The following is a 16752-nucleotide window of genomic DNA, read 5'->3' as shown; positions in this document are numbered from 1 at the left end:
ACACACACACACACACACACAACGGTCCTCTGTCAGCCAATCTCACCCACACTGCGCTCTTCACTCTCTCCCACAGTGAGTTACTTTTACTTTTAGTCAGCAACTTAAAGCAACATAATGTACTGATGGGTAATTTTAGATTTAGTGCTAACACCGTTTCAATTGAATTCCACACTGCTGACCTAAATATTGATGGCTGTAATGTGCATTTAATATAATAATTACATTGCTTTCGATCCCAAAAATAGCAAGTAGACAGATTTGCAACGACAGCACAATACATAGTACAATATTTAACATAACTGAAGATCATTAAAGGCACACACACTCCAGGGAGGAGTAAAGCAGGGGTCGGCACACACTCTACCACAATGAACTTTTTCAATTTTCAAGATTGAAAACTGAATCTTTAGTTTAGACTTCCTGGGAGCTCTGCCTTGTACTATAGTGCAACAGAAAGTGTGTGTGTGTGTGTGTGTGTGTGTGTGTGTGTGTGTGTGTGTGTGTGTGTGTGTGTGTGTGTGTGTGTGTGTGTGTGTGTGTGTGTGTGTGTGTGTGTGTGTGTGTGTTGGGGGTTAGAGAACACCCAGTCCAGATAGCATGGCTAGCTGAGCTAACCGCTAACTGAGCTACCCTCTTACTAGCTGGCGGCTCACGATAGCAGTTTGACTTTAGCTCAACTTTTACAAAGATAGCCTCCTGGCCATCAGGAACCTTCTTCAATCCCAGGGCAGAGCATCCAGAGGCATCAGGGGGAACCTAGGAAAAATGTTCTCCATAAAATATGATCCAGTTTCACTAAAATCAACTTAGGGCCACAAAGCTCGACGCACTTGTCCCGGGTGATTGTAAATGACCCGCTCTCTAAGTGCATCAGAAGGCTGACAGAGGCAGCATTGTTCTTATAACAGGTCTGTGTAGCATCGAAATGATTTTGAAGTTTTTATTTTAAGATAACATCATACGTAATGTGTCCCCTCCCCCACACTACCCATTAGCCATGTGTGATGGTCACACCCTGCTGTGGTGCCTCACTGTGTCTCAGATGAGTGTAGGATGATCAAATGGGCCTGAACTTCCTGTGACACGAGGCTAAGTGTGTGCAACACCGAGGATAAAAATACGCTCCTGCTATTCATGTTTGACCCGTCTGCGTCATGTTTTTCTGGAAAAACATATCGGCTGTTCCTGGTGGCCACGATGCTAAATTTAACGCACTGTAGTACACTCGAAAGAGCCGTCTGAGCAGAATAGAAATGAAAGTTCATTTCACCAGTTAGTGTTTCTTTTGTTAAACTAATACAGTTTGTCTGTTTACTCAGGTGGAAAACTTTATGGTAACTAAAGTGAGTTAGAGATAAGGCTTTGGCAGAAGGCTTATCTGTGGGATAAAGATGAGAGGGTCAATGTGCTAACAGACGGTAGTAGTAGTCATAAAATATTAAAACGATTATAGGGCGTGATAAAAACACAAGAAGTGTGACTTCAGCTATTAAGCCGTACACTGAGGAGGAGATCAAATGAAGGGAAATAATATATCAATCAATGCATATATCCATTTCAAAATGAATGTATTAAAAAACGAATTCTAAAATAAATAAATTGATGAACTAAAAAGATATATGTATAAGAAAAAAATATGATCATTTTATACAAAGATAAATAAAATCAAAAAGCAAATTGGAACAAATATGAATTTACGTCTTTGGCATATATCACCTAAATATTTCAATTTGATTTCCCATCACATTTGGTTGGCGTGCGTGTGTGTGTTGTGAAGTTCCATTGATAGCACAGTGACCGGAACACTCTGGTAGCCGTTTACATGGCCGCAGAGGGGGGTGGGGGGCAGCCAGCGGTGCATGAAGGATCAGACGTGAGACTTGTGGATTTCTGGACGGTCATGTGACCAGCGGGTCACTGTGTCCACAAAAGTGAAGGCAGCAGCCATTACAGGAACATCAGTGGAGCACACTATGGGACTCATTAAAATCAAATGTAAGTGTGACAGCAGGTCACTCATGAGAGACTAATGCAATTACAGAGAGCAAAGAATTCCTTTATCTCAAAGTAAATCTCCTTTACATCAGTGGCTTTAGTCTCATGTGGCCCAAAAACAACAGGCTGCTGTGTTTCCTGACGCTCCACAAGGGCTGTGTTTGAACTCAAGTAGGGCCGAACCACTGGAGAACAATGTCATTTTGATTATTTCACGGATAATGCACATTCTATATGATTCAGGACATAGTAAGAACTTTTTAACATCATTTTTATGAGTTTCATCTAAAATGATCAAAGCGTGGTTTTATTTTTCCATTCATCAGTACGAAAAATACTATCTCTAATACGAGTTGAAGGCCGGACGGTCCCTGCAGCGCCACGATTTTCAATTCAGAAGATGTTTGGCAAATAAATTGGCTTTTACAAATATTTCGGCTCACACAACTTGAATTTTGAAAACTAGTCCATGATGAGATCTTTCTAGACCTTTTTCCGCCCTGTACTAAAGTGATACATACTGCCTACTGATTTTATGTAGTTAAATGTACTTTATTTAGGATCAAGTATGAACCAGCTCAAATATAGGTAAACAAGACAGCAACATGAAGGGAATCAGCTGATTAAAAAAAAGCTGATTTAGTTTGAACTTTTGATTTCTGACGTTTAATTTACTCTGTATCTGAGTTAATGTATTTATGTGTTTTGTTTCATTTTATGGAATATGATGTTGAATGTATTAGTTTTTTTGTTTTCCTTTTTGTAAAAAACAATCCATCACTTGAGAAGGTGACCCTCGTTGAAAAATTGCACAAATTAGAATTGATTTAGTTCCAAGGTGACCCTCAGTTCCCAGGATCCTTGAACCAACAACAACTAGCTTAATTTCCTTCAGACTCACTTTAATGATTTGCAGTAAAACCAATCATTAGAACCAGGAGCCCTGTTTTGTTTTTCCACAAGGTTTTTGTTTGGCCTGATTTACCGCCTCGAATCTTGCTCCTGCCCTTTCTGTGCACTCTAATAAACTCTGCACACATAAAGACGATGGCATAGGAAGGATCGCCCTGATGTTCTATGAGACAAAACAAACCTCAGCTGGTTTTGTGTGAACGTTGAAAGCTAAAGATTTCACATGCTTTGCTTTTCCTTGTCTGTCACATACGACACATGCTCTATTTGGGGCTGTTTGCATTCCTTTAGAGTGAAAGTGGAATTACTTATTCACGATTGGCCCTGTGGGAGGCTGGTGTTTCCAGGAGCAGTAAAGGGCAGAGGGACACTCTGACCTCGGGAGGGTCTGACGGTGAAGGGAAGAAACACTCCAAATAAACCTGCTGCTGGGAAACACTACTGAGCACTGAAGGAGAAATCAGTGTACACTTAAGGACACTGTATTTGCAGTTGCTTCATTTACTGTACTTAAGTACAAATATAAATACTAAAACATCCTCAGATTAAACTGTGATTCAGTTTATTTGTAACATGTTTGCCTTAAAATGCCTAAAAAACAGTGTTGGAAGAAGTATCCAAATACTAGTAAAAGTAGTCATACTACAAATACTCCTGAAGTCCTGAATTCAGTACGTCACTTATAGGTTTTAATGGGTGTAAATGGTCTGCAAAGGCTAAAATCCACAGCCTCCCCCCCTGACTTCCATTGGACTCCTTTGTTTACCTCCGCATCATAGTGACATCAATATGTTACACTCGTGCTTATATCGGCTAGCGCTTCAACACATTGTACGCGATAGGCTAAGGGGCGGGACATCTATACGAGGTGGCCCAATCATGACAGAGCCGGCCAGCTGACCAATCAGAGCAGACTGGGCTCTGGTTTCGGACAGAGGTGCTATTACAGGTGTTAACATGTTATTCATTTTGCAATTTTAAAGTCCACCACTTCTCTAAAGTTGTCTCGTCTGAAGTTTCTTGTAGCGGTCTTCTAAATTAAACTGAAGGAAAACTAGGGATACTTGGTGTGGTTTCAAAGCTACAGACTCAGCATTTAGCTGGGGTTAACATTTCCTCACTCCTGAAAATGTAAACAGGAAGTGGAGTCAGTGAGTGTGTAACCAATGTTGCTGAGTGTGAGAGTTTTGTCACCTCCTGTACGCAGTCACATGTCCCGCTGCTGAGTAATCTCAATGTGGCTCACATGCAACAGCACAGGGAGTTCACATTAACCTCCAGACGTCAGGACATTTCCCTTTATGATTTTACCTCATGTTTATGACGCTCTGTCAGAACGCCAAACAAATGGTTTGTCTGTGTTTTCAAAGAACTGTAAGACTAGTATTAGCCAAGAAAGTTGTAACCAGGATAGCGGCAGATTCTTCTCCGGAAGTCGTGTTTGATACTCTGAATTGAATTGATCTGCTATATTGTATTGCGACGCCTCTGTGATTGGTACGTTTTGTACTTAAAAACTATTCCTTGCAAACGTCCTTCCTCCTTCTCTATTAAAACATGGAAATAACTGTCTGGGTTTGCAGGAGTTATGGGACGTTTCGTTGCCAAAGTTTGAACTGAATTTCAAAGAAAAGAAATCTGCTTCTTCAATAGTAATCATTTCTAACTGTTGCTTTATTGATCATAATCTGTGTCTGGAGTGTGGGTGCAATGTTTTGCCTCTGAAATGTAGTGTGGTCGAAGTATTGAGTCACAGAAAATGGAAATAATAAGTAAAGGGCCTCAAAAGTCTATTTAGGTCCAGCACTTAAGTAAGTATACTCAGTGTTTTAGGCATTGTTAAACTCTGTGTTTGTGCTATTCTGGGCCAGGTCTCCATTATAACAGATTACCCTGGTTACATTAAGGGTTACATTAAGGGTTACATTAAGGGTTACATTAAGGGTTACATTAAGGGTCATGAAAGGATAATGTCTGAGGAATCAGTCGATTGTTTTTTCCTCCAACAGGAAATTTCCCGTCATCTCCGGCCGAACACGCTGCGTGCTCTTTACGGAAAGGACAAAGTGAAGAATGGCGTCCACTGCACGGACCTCCCTGAAGACGGTCCTCTGGAGGTGGGTGGCTCTTTTTTACCCAGCATGCACTGCTGCAGAAAACACCCACAGTGCTCCATCTCGTGTACTTCCTCTCATCTGACATGACAGGTTTCCTCGTTGTCTTCCAGGCCATGCATAAACAGCTACCTTGCATTTTTCTATCCGAGAACAAAAAGCCCCCGACTCTGAAGTGTTGAGTCGGGTCTCATGACTCCTTCGCTCACTCTGAGGGAGAGCGAAGGAGGGATTTGAAACAAAACCATTGTTTCCCAGGGAGTGGGTCTGACCGCCGAGCGTCATTGTTCCCTCCTGATCTGTCGCTGCACAAATGAATCCTTGTTAAACATTAGCCGGGGACTGAGCTGCCATTTTACCAACAGGGGACACGGTGGCCCACAATGGGCACGAGCAGCAGCAGAGTCACTCTGAAGCTCTTCTACAATCTCTTCTGATATCTTCAGCTAGTGTTAGAGCAATAAAGAGAGACATGATTATCTGAGTTATGAAGAGAAGACACTCTGAATCTCTCAGGATAAAGGGAGGAATTTGCATTGAGTTTAGGATTAATTAAACCTGGATTAAGAATCTAAAAGGGTAATTAACGAGACAATAATCAAAGTACTCTGAGATCATAAAGTCATGGGGTGTGGTGAGGTTGATTCAACTAGTCAAAGTGGTACCGTGACAAAAAACACTGTTTTTCCTGCTACATTTACAATTTCTTTATCCCAGATATTTGATTTTATTTCCCGTATTTTTATTTATTTTCTCGTATATTTGTTATTCTTAGAGAATTTGCAAACATTTTTTGTTGTAAATGTTTTAATCTTAGAGAATAATCACCTTTATTTCTACTTACACCCGTCCAACATGCATCTCCCATGTTTTTGTTAATAGTTGTGACTTTAATATCCATCAGGCGTTTATCTTCTCTATATTTAGGACATTTTTCTGTAAAGTGCTTCATTTCTGTATATTTAATACTCTATTATTAGACATTAGTCAACCACAGATTATCTAGCAAATGTGTTTTTCTCTTTTGTTTTGGAAAATAATCAACTTTATTTCTCATGATTGTGACTTCTTATCTTATCTCACTGGTTTTGAGTTTGTATTCCCACAGAATATCCACTTTCTTTTTTAAAACTTCAGCCAATATCCATGTTTTACCTCTTGTAATATCATCCCTCTTGCTGTTGAGTTGTGTTTTTTACCTATTGGTGAGTAAAGACGGGTTTATCATTGGATGTTGAGTCAGTTCTGTCACTCGTTTCTTTTTCCTTGTCACAGGTGGAGTATTTCTTCAAGATTTTGGAGAGGTGAAAGCAACAGGAGATGTAGCTGCACATTCAAAGACCGGACAGTTGTCTCATTTTTCTGTTTATTGTTTCAGCCTTATGCAGATTAAATAAAGTGACAAGAGCAGACTCCTGACAAGTGTTTGTGATCTTCAACATTGAATTAAGTATTTTTCACACCAACTAAACATCTTATTACAACGGGATACTGCATTGCCTCTGATATTCTCTAACTTTTTTTTTTTTGACCAGCGACTTTGGTATTAGATTCATACATTTACACTTTGAAAAAAATGTACAACTGCATAAATATAAAATTCTTCCACCATGAAAATGGCTAAAAACATTCAATAGTAAGTTGCACCACGTCACGTGATGTCTCCAGCAAAACAGATTTCAAAGCACTGAGTTGCCACTGTATCCGTGGAGCTGACAGTCTTCTAGGCTGGACCCACAAAAGCTCTACTCTAATGAATTAAGAAGTATCAAACAGAAATGTCCTCAAACCATATCCTACAGCTAAGGTGAACAACAAAGAAAAAGGTGTACAGATGTATCCTTCCACAGTGGATAAAGAAACACGCACAAAAAAAAGGTTTCCATGGAGCGCAGTCATTTACTCACACACGGGCCGTAAGGTTCAGAGTACCATGCTAGTATTTCAGTTAGTCAGAGCACATTAACACACACTCACATGAAGTAACACCTGCACACACACGCACACACACACACATACCTTGGACCACTAAAGCTGACATAAGACAGAAGAGATTACAACAGGACTGGACTACAGCACGTGACACTCCAAAAATATATAGAAACCACGTTAGGATGACACACGGGGACAGGAACACAGCTCGCTACACGTCAGTAGTGGAATCGTGGTTTTACAGTAATACACGAACGCATCCCATGGCTCCAGGAATATTTTCATGTTCAGTAGAATAAATATTTGCTATTGCTACTCTTGTATTTTACATTCTAACCCTCGACAAACACACGGAAAAAGCTAGTGTAAAGCACACAGATTAAGTGTAGGTCCTGTATATTATGAATGTTCAAAGACTAGTGGTGTTTTTTTTATCTGAACTCTTTTAATTCGCTCTACATTTTATTGGGTGTTTTTTTTTTTCAAAATGAGAGTGCTCGTTCACTGCTGAGGTCACGAGGAGATCACGAACTTAACGTCAAAGCGTCCCTGATAGCGGTCCTTCTCGCTGTAGTCGATGTTGGCGCCGTACACTCTGCACTCGATGCGCACCTCCTGGTTCAGGGTCAGGTTGGTGAAGTGGATGGCCACCAGCGGCTGCAGGTAATTTTCGTGCAGCAGTTTGCCATAGTACGGGTAGTAATGGAGGGGGAAGCCTTCGCCAATGCCGTAGTACTTGATCCCTTCGATCTTGCCCTCAGTTTCCTCTCTCTGTAAACAAGAGTGGAAGGTAAACACCTGACCTTTTTTTAACCACAGTGTATAAAATGGAGGACGCATTCAGATAAGTTAACCCTTTATTGACCCCCCGGGGAAACTCAGGTGTCTTATGTCTAATAACGGTGAAACCTTAACGGAGTAAGAAATAAAAAAATCTCAGTAAAACTTTTTCCTTCGTGGTGATTCAGATCCTTAAGTGAAAGTACTAATATCACTCTGTAAAACCACTCCGTTACAATCAAAATCCTGCACTTCATATGTTACTTTAGCAAAAGTGGGTACCTATAATCAGCAATATGTACTTTAAGTAATATAGATAAAGAAATTAACACTAAAAACGACCTTAAAGTCATCTAAATGAAATATTTCAAAGGGCCTTAATGTGTAAAACTTTTGTATTCTCCGATTGATTCATCGTGTAATCGTTGAGCTGCTACGGTACTAACAGAGTTTATTCTATAACAAAACATCACATTTTTAAATACCTTGTGTTTATTATTGCAAGAAAACTGATTATTAAAGTAACGGTGAGAGTAAAGCTGTATGGTTGATAAAATGCTGTAAAAATTAAACCTCTGCACTATAGCGGGGTAGAAGTGGCAGGTGCTGTGGGATCAGACGTACCTTGTTCTTGCAGTAAATGGGGATCAGGTTGGGCTGTAATTTGCCCTGCAGAGCCTCGGGAAGGGACTCATTGTCGGTGGGAGCCTGAACACAACAGAGAGAGGGGTTCATTAAAACATCCTGAGCGTGCTAGGTGTGATTCTGGCTGATTCCCAGAGATAAACAGATGGAAATGTTCTTTTAGGTTTTTTGTTTTGCTGCTGACATTACCCACAATGCAACAGGAGCTGCAAAGCATTTGGTCATTTGTTATGCTAGTAGCAGCTAACCTAGCCTTATACCTTTCCTGCAAGGCTCAGACGATGTTTGAGGACAATTACTCACACAACTAATGGCCTTATACAACTTTGAAAATATGCAAATGTCACAGACGACTGTAACTCTGGAGGGAACACAGGGATGCACAAAAACCTACATAACACACTACAGGAAAGGAGAAACCCCAAGAATAGGGCCTCTAGAACAATGTGAATGGAGCTACAGGGACAGAGCGGTTTCCTGTAAACATACCCGTGGTTTGAAGTTGACGATCCTGTTGAGCTTCACGATGAGGCACGGTTTTCCATCCTTGAAGCCGTAGTGTGTGTCGGTCAACCCGGAGCAGCTGCCCAGCAGACTCCTTTCGAAGCGGCAGGCACTCCTCTTTTCCAAAAGGGTATCCACACTGCCGCGGTCGATGTAGTTCTTAGGAATGTCTGCACATAGAAAACACAAATCAGACCTGAAGTTAAAGGTGAATCGAATGCTGCACGGAAGACCTGTTTTCTTTATGCCGACCATGAAGTTAGCATCTTCGACTAAAAGCCAATGGGATTTTTGTATTGGATTTCGCAAAAAGCAAGAGGAAAAGGGGCTCTGTGGCAAACACATTTGATGATGATGATGATGATGATGATGATGATGATACTCACACGTGTCGTGCAGCTGGATACTATCCACATATTAAGACTTATTTTATATACTTAAATGCAAGCTAAGGTCAGCTAACATTAGGCTATTAAAAAACTACATCAAGGTCACATGACTTTACATCACCATTGCTATGAGAGTAATGTTGGCCGTGTCGTCTCACTTAGATAAACCACAGATTTTAAGGCATGTTAAATCCTTAGACATTCATCGATGTGTTTATGTATTCATGTTGTAGAACAAAAATGTAAATCTCTCGTTAACTCGGGATGAGTCCATAAGGACTGGTTGAAAAGGAGGGCATTTTATTTTAGCGTGACCAATGGTTAAATCTACGACAAAGAATAACTTCCTTTCTTCAGAGGACCACACAGAACACTAGTTCAAGTATACAAAACACACACTTCTATATGCATTCAACACTAAAATAACTCCTTACCTCCACAATTCTCGAACATCCCCCCCGCCTGTTCTGCCACGTCGTACTTTTTTAAGAAATCCGTCATGGCGTCGGTGTACTTTTTGTAAGAGTCCGCATCAGATAATTTGTAAGCAATTTCAGATTTCTCCGAGCGGGGCGTGTGAGAAAGACCTGAGGAATCAAACAAAAGTTTTTGATGAGAAAAGACTGAATGATTTCGGGAGACATTAATGCAACCGTGTGAGAGGACAAACAACCAGGACTGAAAAAAGCGAAAGCTTTACAGATTTCATTTTTCATGTCGACTCTTTGTGTTTAGACCTGGTGTTTATGCCGACACACTAAAATCATAAGTATTATACTGTTAGAGGAAAGAGACTCCAGTAGTAGCTGCGGAGCATTGCTGTTAATCCAAACATTTCCAATTGCTCAAGAAAGTAGTAAAAGTACATTTTATTCAGAAAAAGAAATATGAGATCCTTTCCAAAATTCCAGAAACATGTTTTTGTAACAATACCAAAAACAATGGGGTTTTTAGCCTTTGAAACAAACCTTTGACAGCTCTGACAAACGGCTTGTTTGGCACAAAGGGAGCCTGCACTGAGTTCTATTTATTAAATAAAGACAGTTGCAATAATAGGAAAAAAAAAAGATATCAACTCATTTAATCAAACTGTATTCCTGTTTGATATTGAGGATTCTTTTGAGGACTTTTAGTGTCATGATGTCATAAAATGTGACACAAGCCTCACTTAAAACCCATTCAAAACACTTGAAATGTCACAAACTAATATCTGGTGCAGCCCTTAAAAAGAACTCTGAACAGTTTCTTCCTGAGAGCTGCTCTTTGTTAGAGCCTCGCTCTATCATCTTAGGACGGCACAATGTGGGGTCTTGGGGATTTCCTGAGATGGTCTCTGTCAGTAATTTTCCACACAGAGGCATCTCAGCGAGGCGTGGCACGAGGACCGAGCAATGAGTAGTGAAAGGAAACATGGCGTTAATGATCCTGGCGCTCGTGTCTGTTTATTTGCTGCTGTAGTTATGAGAGGTATTTAAGCAGCAGCGGCAGAAATAACGTTTGAGTTCCAGTGGAGGCCTGTGAGAGTTCACCACCGATCCCCTGCCCCCACACACTCACGTGTGTCTCTCTCACAATGGAAACTTTTAGCCTCAGAGTGAGAGGCGGGCTCTTAGCAAAAAGAAAAAAAAAACCCTAACTGCTCCCTGCTTCCTTTATCATGCCACCACTGGAAACTCACTTCGGCTCAAAGCAGTCACTTCCTGCTGCCAAAAGCTGGTTACAGACTAACGCGTGTGCACAAAGTCTTCTTACAATACGGCGGAGGCATGTTCAGTGCAAACAAGTGCTGGCATAACAAGACGCTATTCTGGGCACCGTCTCTCGCATGAAACCTCAAAGCGCTCCACTGCAGCAGCGGCGATTTTACTCTCTCACAAGATTACAGATTAGAAATATTTCTGCTGAAAAACAAGCTTTAGAGGCCCCTAAACCGTGGCAAAGGTAAATCATTTTTTACCAACATATGTGTGTGTGTAAACATGCCAGCTGTGGGACAATCATTTCAGTCACAATGGGTGTAGCAGCCCCCTGCAGCCTGAGGGGAAACATTGACTGAGAGGAGTGAAGGACAAAATGGCTGAACCTATGTAAGGTCAGAGACGGCTGATTGAGGAGCAGCTTAAAGACACACCCCAACTATCATTTACAACCACACACACACAGCCAGAAACACCTCTCTACAGAACCCGTCTGCCTTTAGCCTCAAGTTACACATAATTAAAGACAGCAGATCCCTTAGCTTAAAGCAACGGTTTAACGAAAGAGGTGAATAATGTTTATTTACCTGGGGGGGCGACTCGGTCCTGATAGGTGGGTGTGTAGCTGCTCAGAGTGAGCAGCAGCGCCTCAATGGTCCCGATGAAAATCCCAGCCAAGCATCCGTAGAAGATCACGTAGAACAGGAAGATTTTAACTGTGGGGAGGGGGGGGAGGGACAGATGTAATGTTATTAACCATGTGAAAGGATCGGAGGTGAAATTAATCGACACATGTTATGTCACATGAATTATCCAAACCCGCTCTGGTTTTTAGCCAGTTTAATGTGACGGTTTGCTGATTTCCTCACCAATAAGACATTGGACAACCTTCTGAACAAGGTTGGTATGACTTCTTAAGAGTAAAATATGAGAATGTTTGAGTCAAAAATCTCCCAGAAGCCTTTGTTGTACCATTCAACCACTTTGCTATAAATGCAATTGCACGATAATATCTAACCAAATGTATTCAAAGCCAAAGTAAACCATTTGTTTGTTTTACAGGCAGTCCATTTAACTCTGGTAAAGGATGGTTCTGAATCTCAATTTTCAAAACATAATGGTAAATTGTTTTCCAAGACTTTTCATACACCATTAATCAGAAGGTGATGTCTAATGTAAAAGTAGAGAAACAGGTTTTAAGTTCACAACCCATGAACCAAAATGAAGATTCAAAAAATGATCTTAACCCGAGCAACATCTCATTAAACTAAGTTGTTGATTCAAAAAGCTAAAAACAGTTAGCATCCAGGATAAAATGTGGACTGCAGGAGGCCACCGAAACCTCGAGTACAGTTTCAATAGATCGTCCACCAACCACCACACCTTTCTCTCCTCATTACTGAAGCCACTTGTGAACAATGGTGACTCCATGAAGGGGTTTTTCTTTTCAACCTAATTTAAAATTTACTCCAATTACACAACAGCAGGAGGCCGCCGCCCCCACCCCTAGCTCAATGTGTCACCACTTACTGTCCCAACACTGTCCTGAGTCCCCGGGCTTTATTCATGCCCTTGTTGCAGACAGAAAGACACGTTGAATTAGCATCTCTTGTTTACAGTTCAGGCGGTGGAGAGATAGGCCAACACCTAGACGTGTGCTCTAAGTGGCCTCCGTGTTTTATGTTGGTAATTAAGTTTCTATCACTTTGAGATTCACCCGATTGTTCCTGTTTTGTATGCCGCTAAACAAACATCTTTATCTGAGATCTGTGAGGTCTGGAGAAACAACATGCACACAAGAGAAGGCCTCTTAGTGATTTCCATCTCACAAAACAAGCCTGAATGACGCACAAAACAAACCTCCTTTTTTGCAGTAGTACAAGTTTTAAACGCATTGGATACTTATCTAAAATAAAAGGAAAAGTGGGTATTAAAGTCTCTCAAATCATTCAATCAAAAGTCTGAAAGATGTTCCTTTCTGATTTTATTCACATTGAGATCCCATAGAATTGTGAGTTAAATGTAATTCCATGCATCTTTAAAAACAGGTTTTAAATCTTACTTGCATTAAAAGCTGTAAGAGCCCTATAACTGGTTTACCTTATCTCCCATGCACCCTTTTAGGAGTAATTAATCATATTTAATTTACTTTATGGAAATAACCTTCACATATGTTTCTGTTCAATAAATGTGACGTTAGGACCTTGACATTTCTTGGATATCAGCTGTTGTATTTAGTGCCAGATTGTCCCTCCCAACACTGACATACAGTTGCAAACTTCTTCTGACGTCTTATGGTTTCTGATTTTGGGTGCCTGAAAACCAACAGACGGCCTTCATGTCCCCGTTTCTCTCTCTTGAATGTGCTGCTGTTGTGGCACCTTCCCAAAATGTCTTCCCTCTGCCAGTTTGCACATGTAAAATCAGCCCCCCGAGAAACAAATTTGTCAGGATTTAGAGTTAACAGCAGCCCTAGCAGCACATCCTTATCTCCCGCTGCAGAGTTAGGGCGTATTGAATATACGGAGAAACACACCAGCAGTGTTTCCAGCACATCAGTTAAATATATAGGCTTGATGTTGTGTGCCTATTGGCTGCCGCTGCCTCTCAGAGCACCTGCTGCTAATGTAAATGCATGGAGAGCTATTTTCCATAGAGTCTTTGTAGCGACCGTAGCACGGCTGCGTGATGCACCTGTTGAGAGGGAAACTATACACTGACACTCCCAATGCTGGAGAACTGTGCAGGGATTAGACTTAAAGCTGCAAATATATGTAGGTACATCTATTCACGCAAGATGTGCTTGTTTTTTGGTCATTTTAAAAGCTAAAACTCTATGCATTTGATATTTAAAGCTTCCTAAAGTTGATGATTTGTACACGCTTTTGGTCATTTCTAATTGAAACTGAATATTTTGAGGCTCTTCTGGCAGTTCTTGCAATATTTTATGGTCAAACGATCGAGTTGGAAAACCAAGACTGCAAATCAGTGAATAATTAAAGCAGTGATTTATTTGGGTTTTGACATTTAGCATATCAAAAATACTGTTCAGTCAGCACCTTTTGTATGGGTTTTGCAAAACAAACCACATTTTTGCTCATGGAGGCCGGTGAAATGCAGTCGAATAGGCGTGTCACGCAGTGTCAAGTTACACACAGGCCTTATTTCATTCAGTCAACCCTGTGATTAATCTATTTAGTATCAATTAGAGCTAATCAATCAATCAATCAATCGACAGAAAATAATAATTGGCAACTGTTTTGATAGTCAATTCATAGTTTTACTCATAAATTAAGCTGAAATCGTTAATAAACTCCTTATAGTTTCTGATTCCAGCCTCTGAGATTATACAGTTTCTTCTTTTGTACTATTGCATTTTAAGCTAAATATCTGTGGGTTATTTGGACTTTAAAAACAGACAGAACCAGACATGTTACGAGCGACTGTGACTAAATGATTATCCCTTACTTGAAAGCATTATTGGCAGATTATCAATAATGAAATAGATCAATAGCTGCAGGATAGTAAGAAACATGTATAGGTTGGCTAAAAGCACAACGAGGCTTATGTGGTCATTGTGATGATAGATAGAGTCAATGATGTATAGGTGTGCATTAGTGTACTAGGGCTGCAACTAAGGATTATTTTCATTGTGGATTAGTATTTTAGTTTATAAAACGTGGCTAAAAGTCTTTGTAATGTCTCATGTTTGTTCGAAACTTAAAAACACTCAGTTTAGTCAGATATAAATCACTCCATTTTGTTTTCATGAAAAATTACTTTAATGAAAAATCAATTGTGCCCATTTATTCTATTTCGATTTGACTGCTAATCCCTGCAGCTTTAAAGACGGACACAACACCAGTTCGCAGCGTGAAAATCCAGATACACCAACAGGCAGAAATGTAAATATCTGACAGAAAGAAGTGGCCTACTGGTGGTGACAGGCAGAGTTTGAATGGAGAGCACCTCCCCCACCAGACTGCTGCAGCGTGTTGTGGAGAGAAACCACATTCACGCCATGTCTCCCCCCTTTAACTGATTGCCTTCTGTGTGTGAGACATTGAGGCAGACATTTCACCTTCTTCCTCAAAATGAAAACAGCAGAGATACACACTTTAAACACCGTATCATGAAGATTATTCCAAATGAGTGGCACTGTGGGGCTTTCTGCAACTCAAGGGCAGACATAGGCTACCTGTTGCTTTTAGTTAGTGCGACATCAGGCTCCCTCACGACACACCAAGCCTGTAATAAATGTCTACTAATATTAAAACACTGAAAACTTGTTGCAGTTTTAAATATTTCACCATGAAGTAGCTCATCATTGACGATTGTTCCCACAGCTGCAGCAGCATTACTGTGATTTTCTTCCGCCTCAGAATCAGAAAAAACTCTTTATTATGTGAGCTATTATCATAAGCTTTTGAGGAATGAGCGCCTGTAAACTGGTTAAGAAAAGCTCACAAATGCTCCCTTTTTTTCAGTGGAAATTAAGTCAGAGATGGAGGAGAGGGGAGGGAGAGGGAGAGGGGGGGGCCTAGAGACATGTGAGTCGTGATCAGTCCAGCACCGTGTTACCGAGCCGTTGTCTGGACCAACCTGGCTGCTTTTACACACGGAAAAAGCCATTTGTAAAACATATAAAACGACCTTTAAAGGATGGTGTTCAAAAGTAAGTTTCATCCTTTCAAATCAACAAGCACTGCTGACCCTCTTAAAGTATTGGAAACGGGTAAAACGATTAACTGGATCCACTAATCTCTGGGCTTTTTTTTTGTTGAGTGAAAGCAAAGCCTGTTAAAAACAGGAGCCCGCAGATTAGCTTCTTTACTGGGAGGAATAAAATGTCCTTCTCGGTGTGCAGGATGAAATAAACAACTTTCACTGTTTGGATCGGTGGGAAAGTCCTGGGCCAACACACACAGACGTCCTTCAGGATGACCTTTTCATAAAGGGCGTTTTTTGTCAAATATACGAGTTACGCCTTTGGTAATCACTTCCTTTTACAATGAATTACCGTGTACTCTTGTAAACTGTATCATTTATATCTTTAAGATTCTAAACATGGCTCTTGATTAACATTTTGCCTCCATACTGTTGCTGTACCAATGGAAATGTCCCCTCTGTGGTACAAATAAAGGCATTCTGATGAACCACCACCAGCTAAAACACGTTTTCTGTGCAAAATCGTTCAAATATAGCACCGTGATTTATGATAAGTTCCAAATATGTGTATGTTTGAAACACTAGTCGACCTGTAGCGTGTCTTTAAGGGGCGTACTCATTCTGTTTCTGTAAATTGAGATTTGACAACTTCTAACACAGACTCCATTGAAAAGGCGAAGTCACGACGCAGCAGCAGCAGCAGCATGTCAGATCTAACAGGTGCTGTGTGTCTGCAGGCAGGAAATGGAGAACAGAAAATAAAACTGTTCTCACTCCGTTGAGGCGGGAACCTGTTGGTTTATGTCACATTTTGAGCTGTAAATTCAGTGAAATAAAAGGATTGAATACTTACGCCAACTGATCCCTGTTCGCCCCAGAATCTCCCTTTTCTCGGAATTCCACACAAATGACTTCCAACCGCCGTCGCTGTCCTTGTTAGCCGACATGTTCAAAAACTCCCCGTTATTTTCTTCGGTTATTTCACCGGTTTTTTTCTTCTCCGAGCTCCGAGTGTGAACAGTCGCCCCACAGGAAATGCGAAAGGACAGACTCGTAGCCGGCTCTTCCAATAATACCCCCACACACAATTTATCTCTCGGGGAAACCGACTCC

General features: G+C 40.8%; 2 protein-coding genes across 2 annotated transcripts in view; one reads left to right on the top strand and one right to left on the bottom strand.

Annotated features, from left to right (window-relative positions):
- nme7 (NME/NM23 family member 7) overlaps positions 1 to 6446 on the top strand; it is a 22406-nt gene extending 15960 nt beyond the window's left edge. The window contains exons 11-12 of the mRNA XM_063890809.1: positions 4920 to 5027; positions 6300 to 6446. Coding sequence (XP_063746879.1) covers positions 4920 to 5027; positions 6300 to 6332 — 141 coding nt within the window. The 3' untranslated portion in view covers positions 6333 to 6446. The remainder of the gene's footprint in view (positions 1 to 4919; positions 5028 to 6299) is intronic.
- On the bottom strand, positions 6374 to 16752 carry atp1b1a (ATPase Na+/K+ transporting subunit beta 1a). The gene is made up of 6 exons (XM_063890808.1): positions 16493 to 16752; positions 11559 to 11687; positions 9709 to 9861; positions 8871 to 9055; positions 8361 to 8444; positions 6374 to 7727 (listed from the first exon to the last, which is right to left on the bottom strand). The coding sequence occupies exons 1-6, from the start codon at positions 16584 to 16586 to the stop codon at positions 7470 to 7472; spliced, it is 903 nt and encodes a 300-aa protein (XP_063746878.1). The 5' UTR covers positions 16587 to 16752; the 3' UTR covers positions 6374 to 7469.

This window comes from Eleginops maclovinus, chromosome 9, assembly GCF_036324505.1.
Source record: "Eleginops maclovinus isolate JMC-PN-2008 ecotype Puerto Natales chromosome 9, JC_Emac_rtc_rv5, whole genome shotgun sequence".
Classification (NCBI taxonomy): domain Eukaryota; kingdom Metazoa; phylum Chordata; class Actinopteri; order Perciformes; family Eleginopidae; genus Eleginops; species Eleginops maclovinus.
The sequence above is the reverse complement of the archived record's forward strand: the minus strand, read 5'-3'. Positions and strand labels throughout refer to the sequence as shown.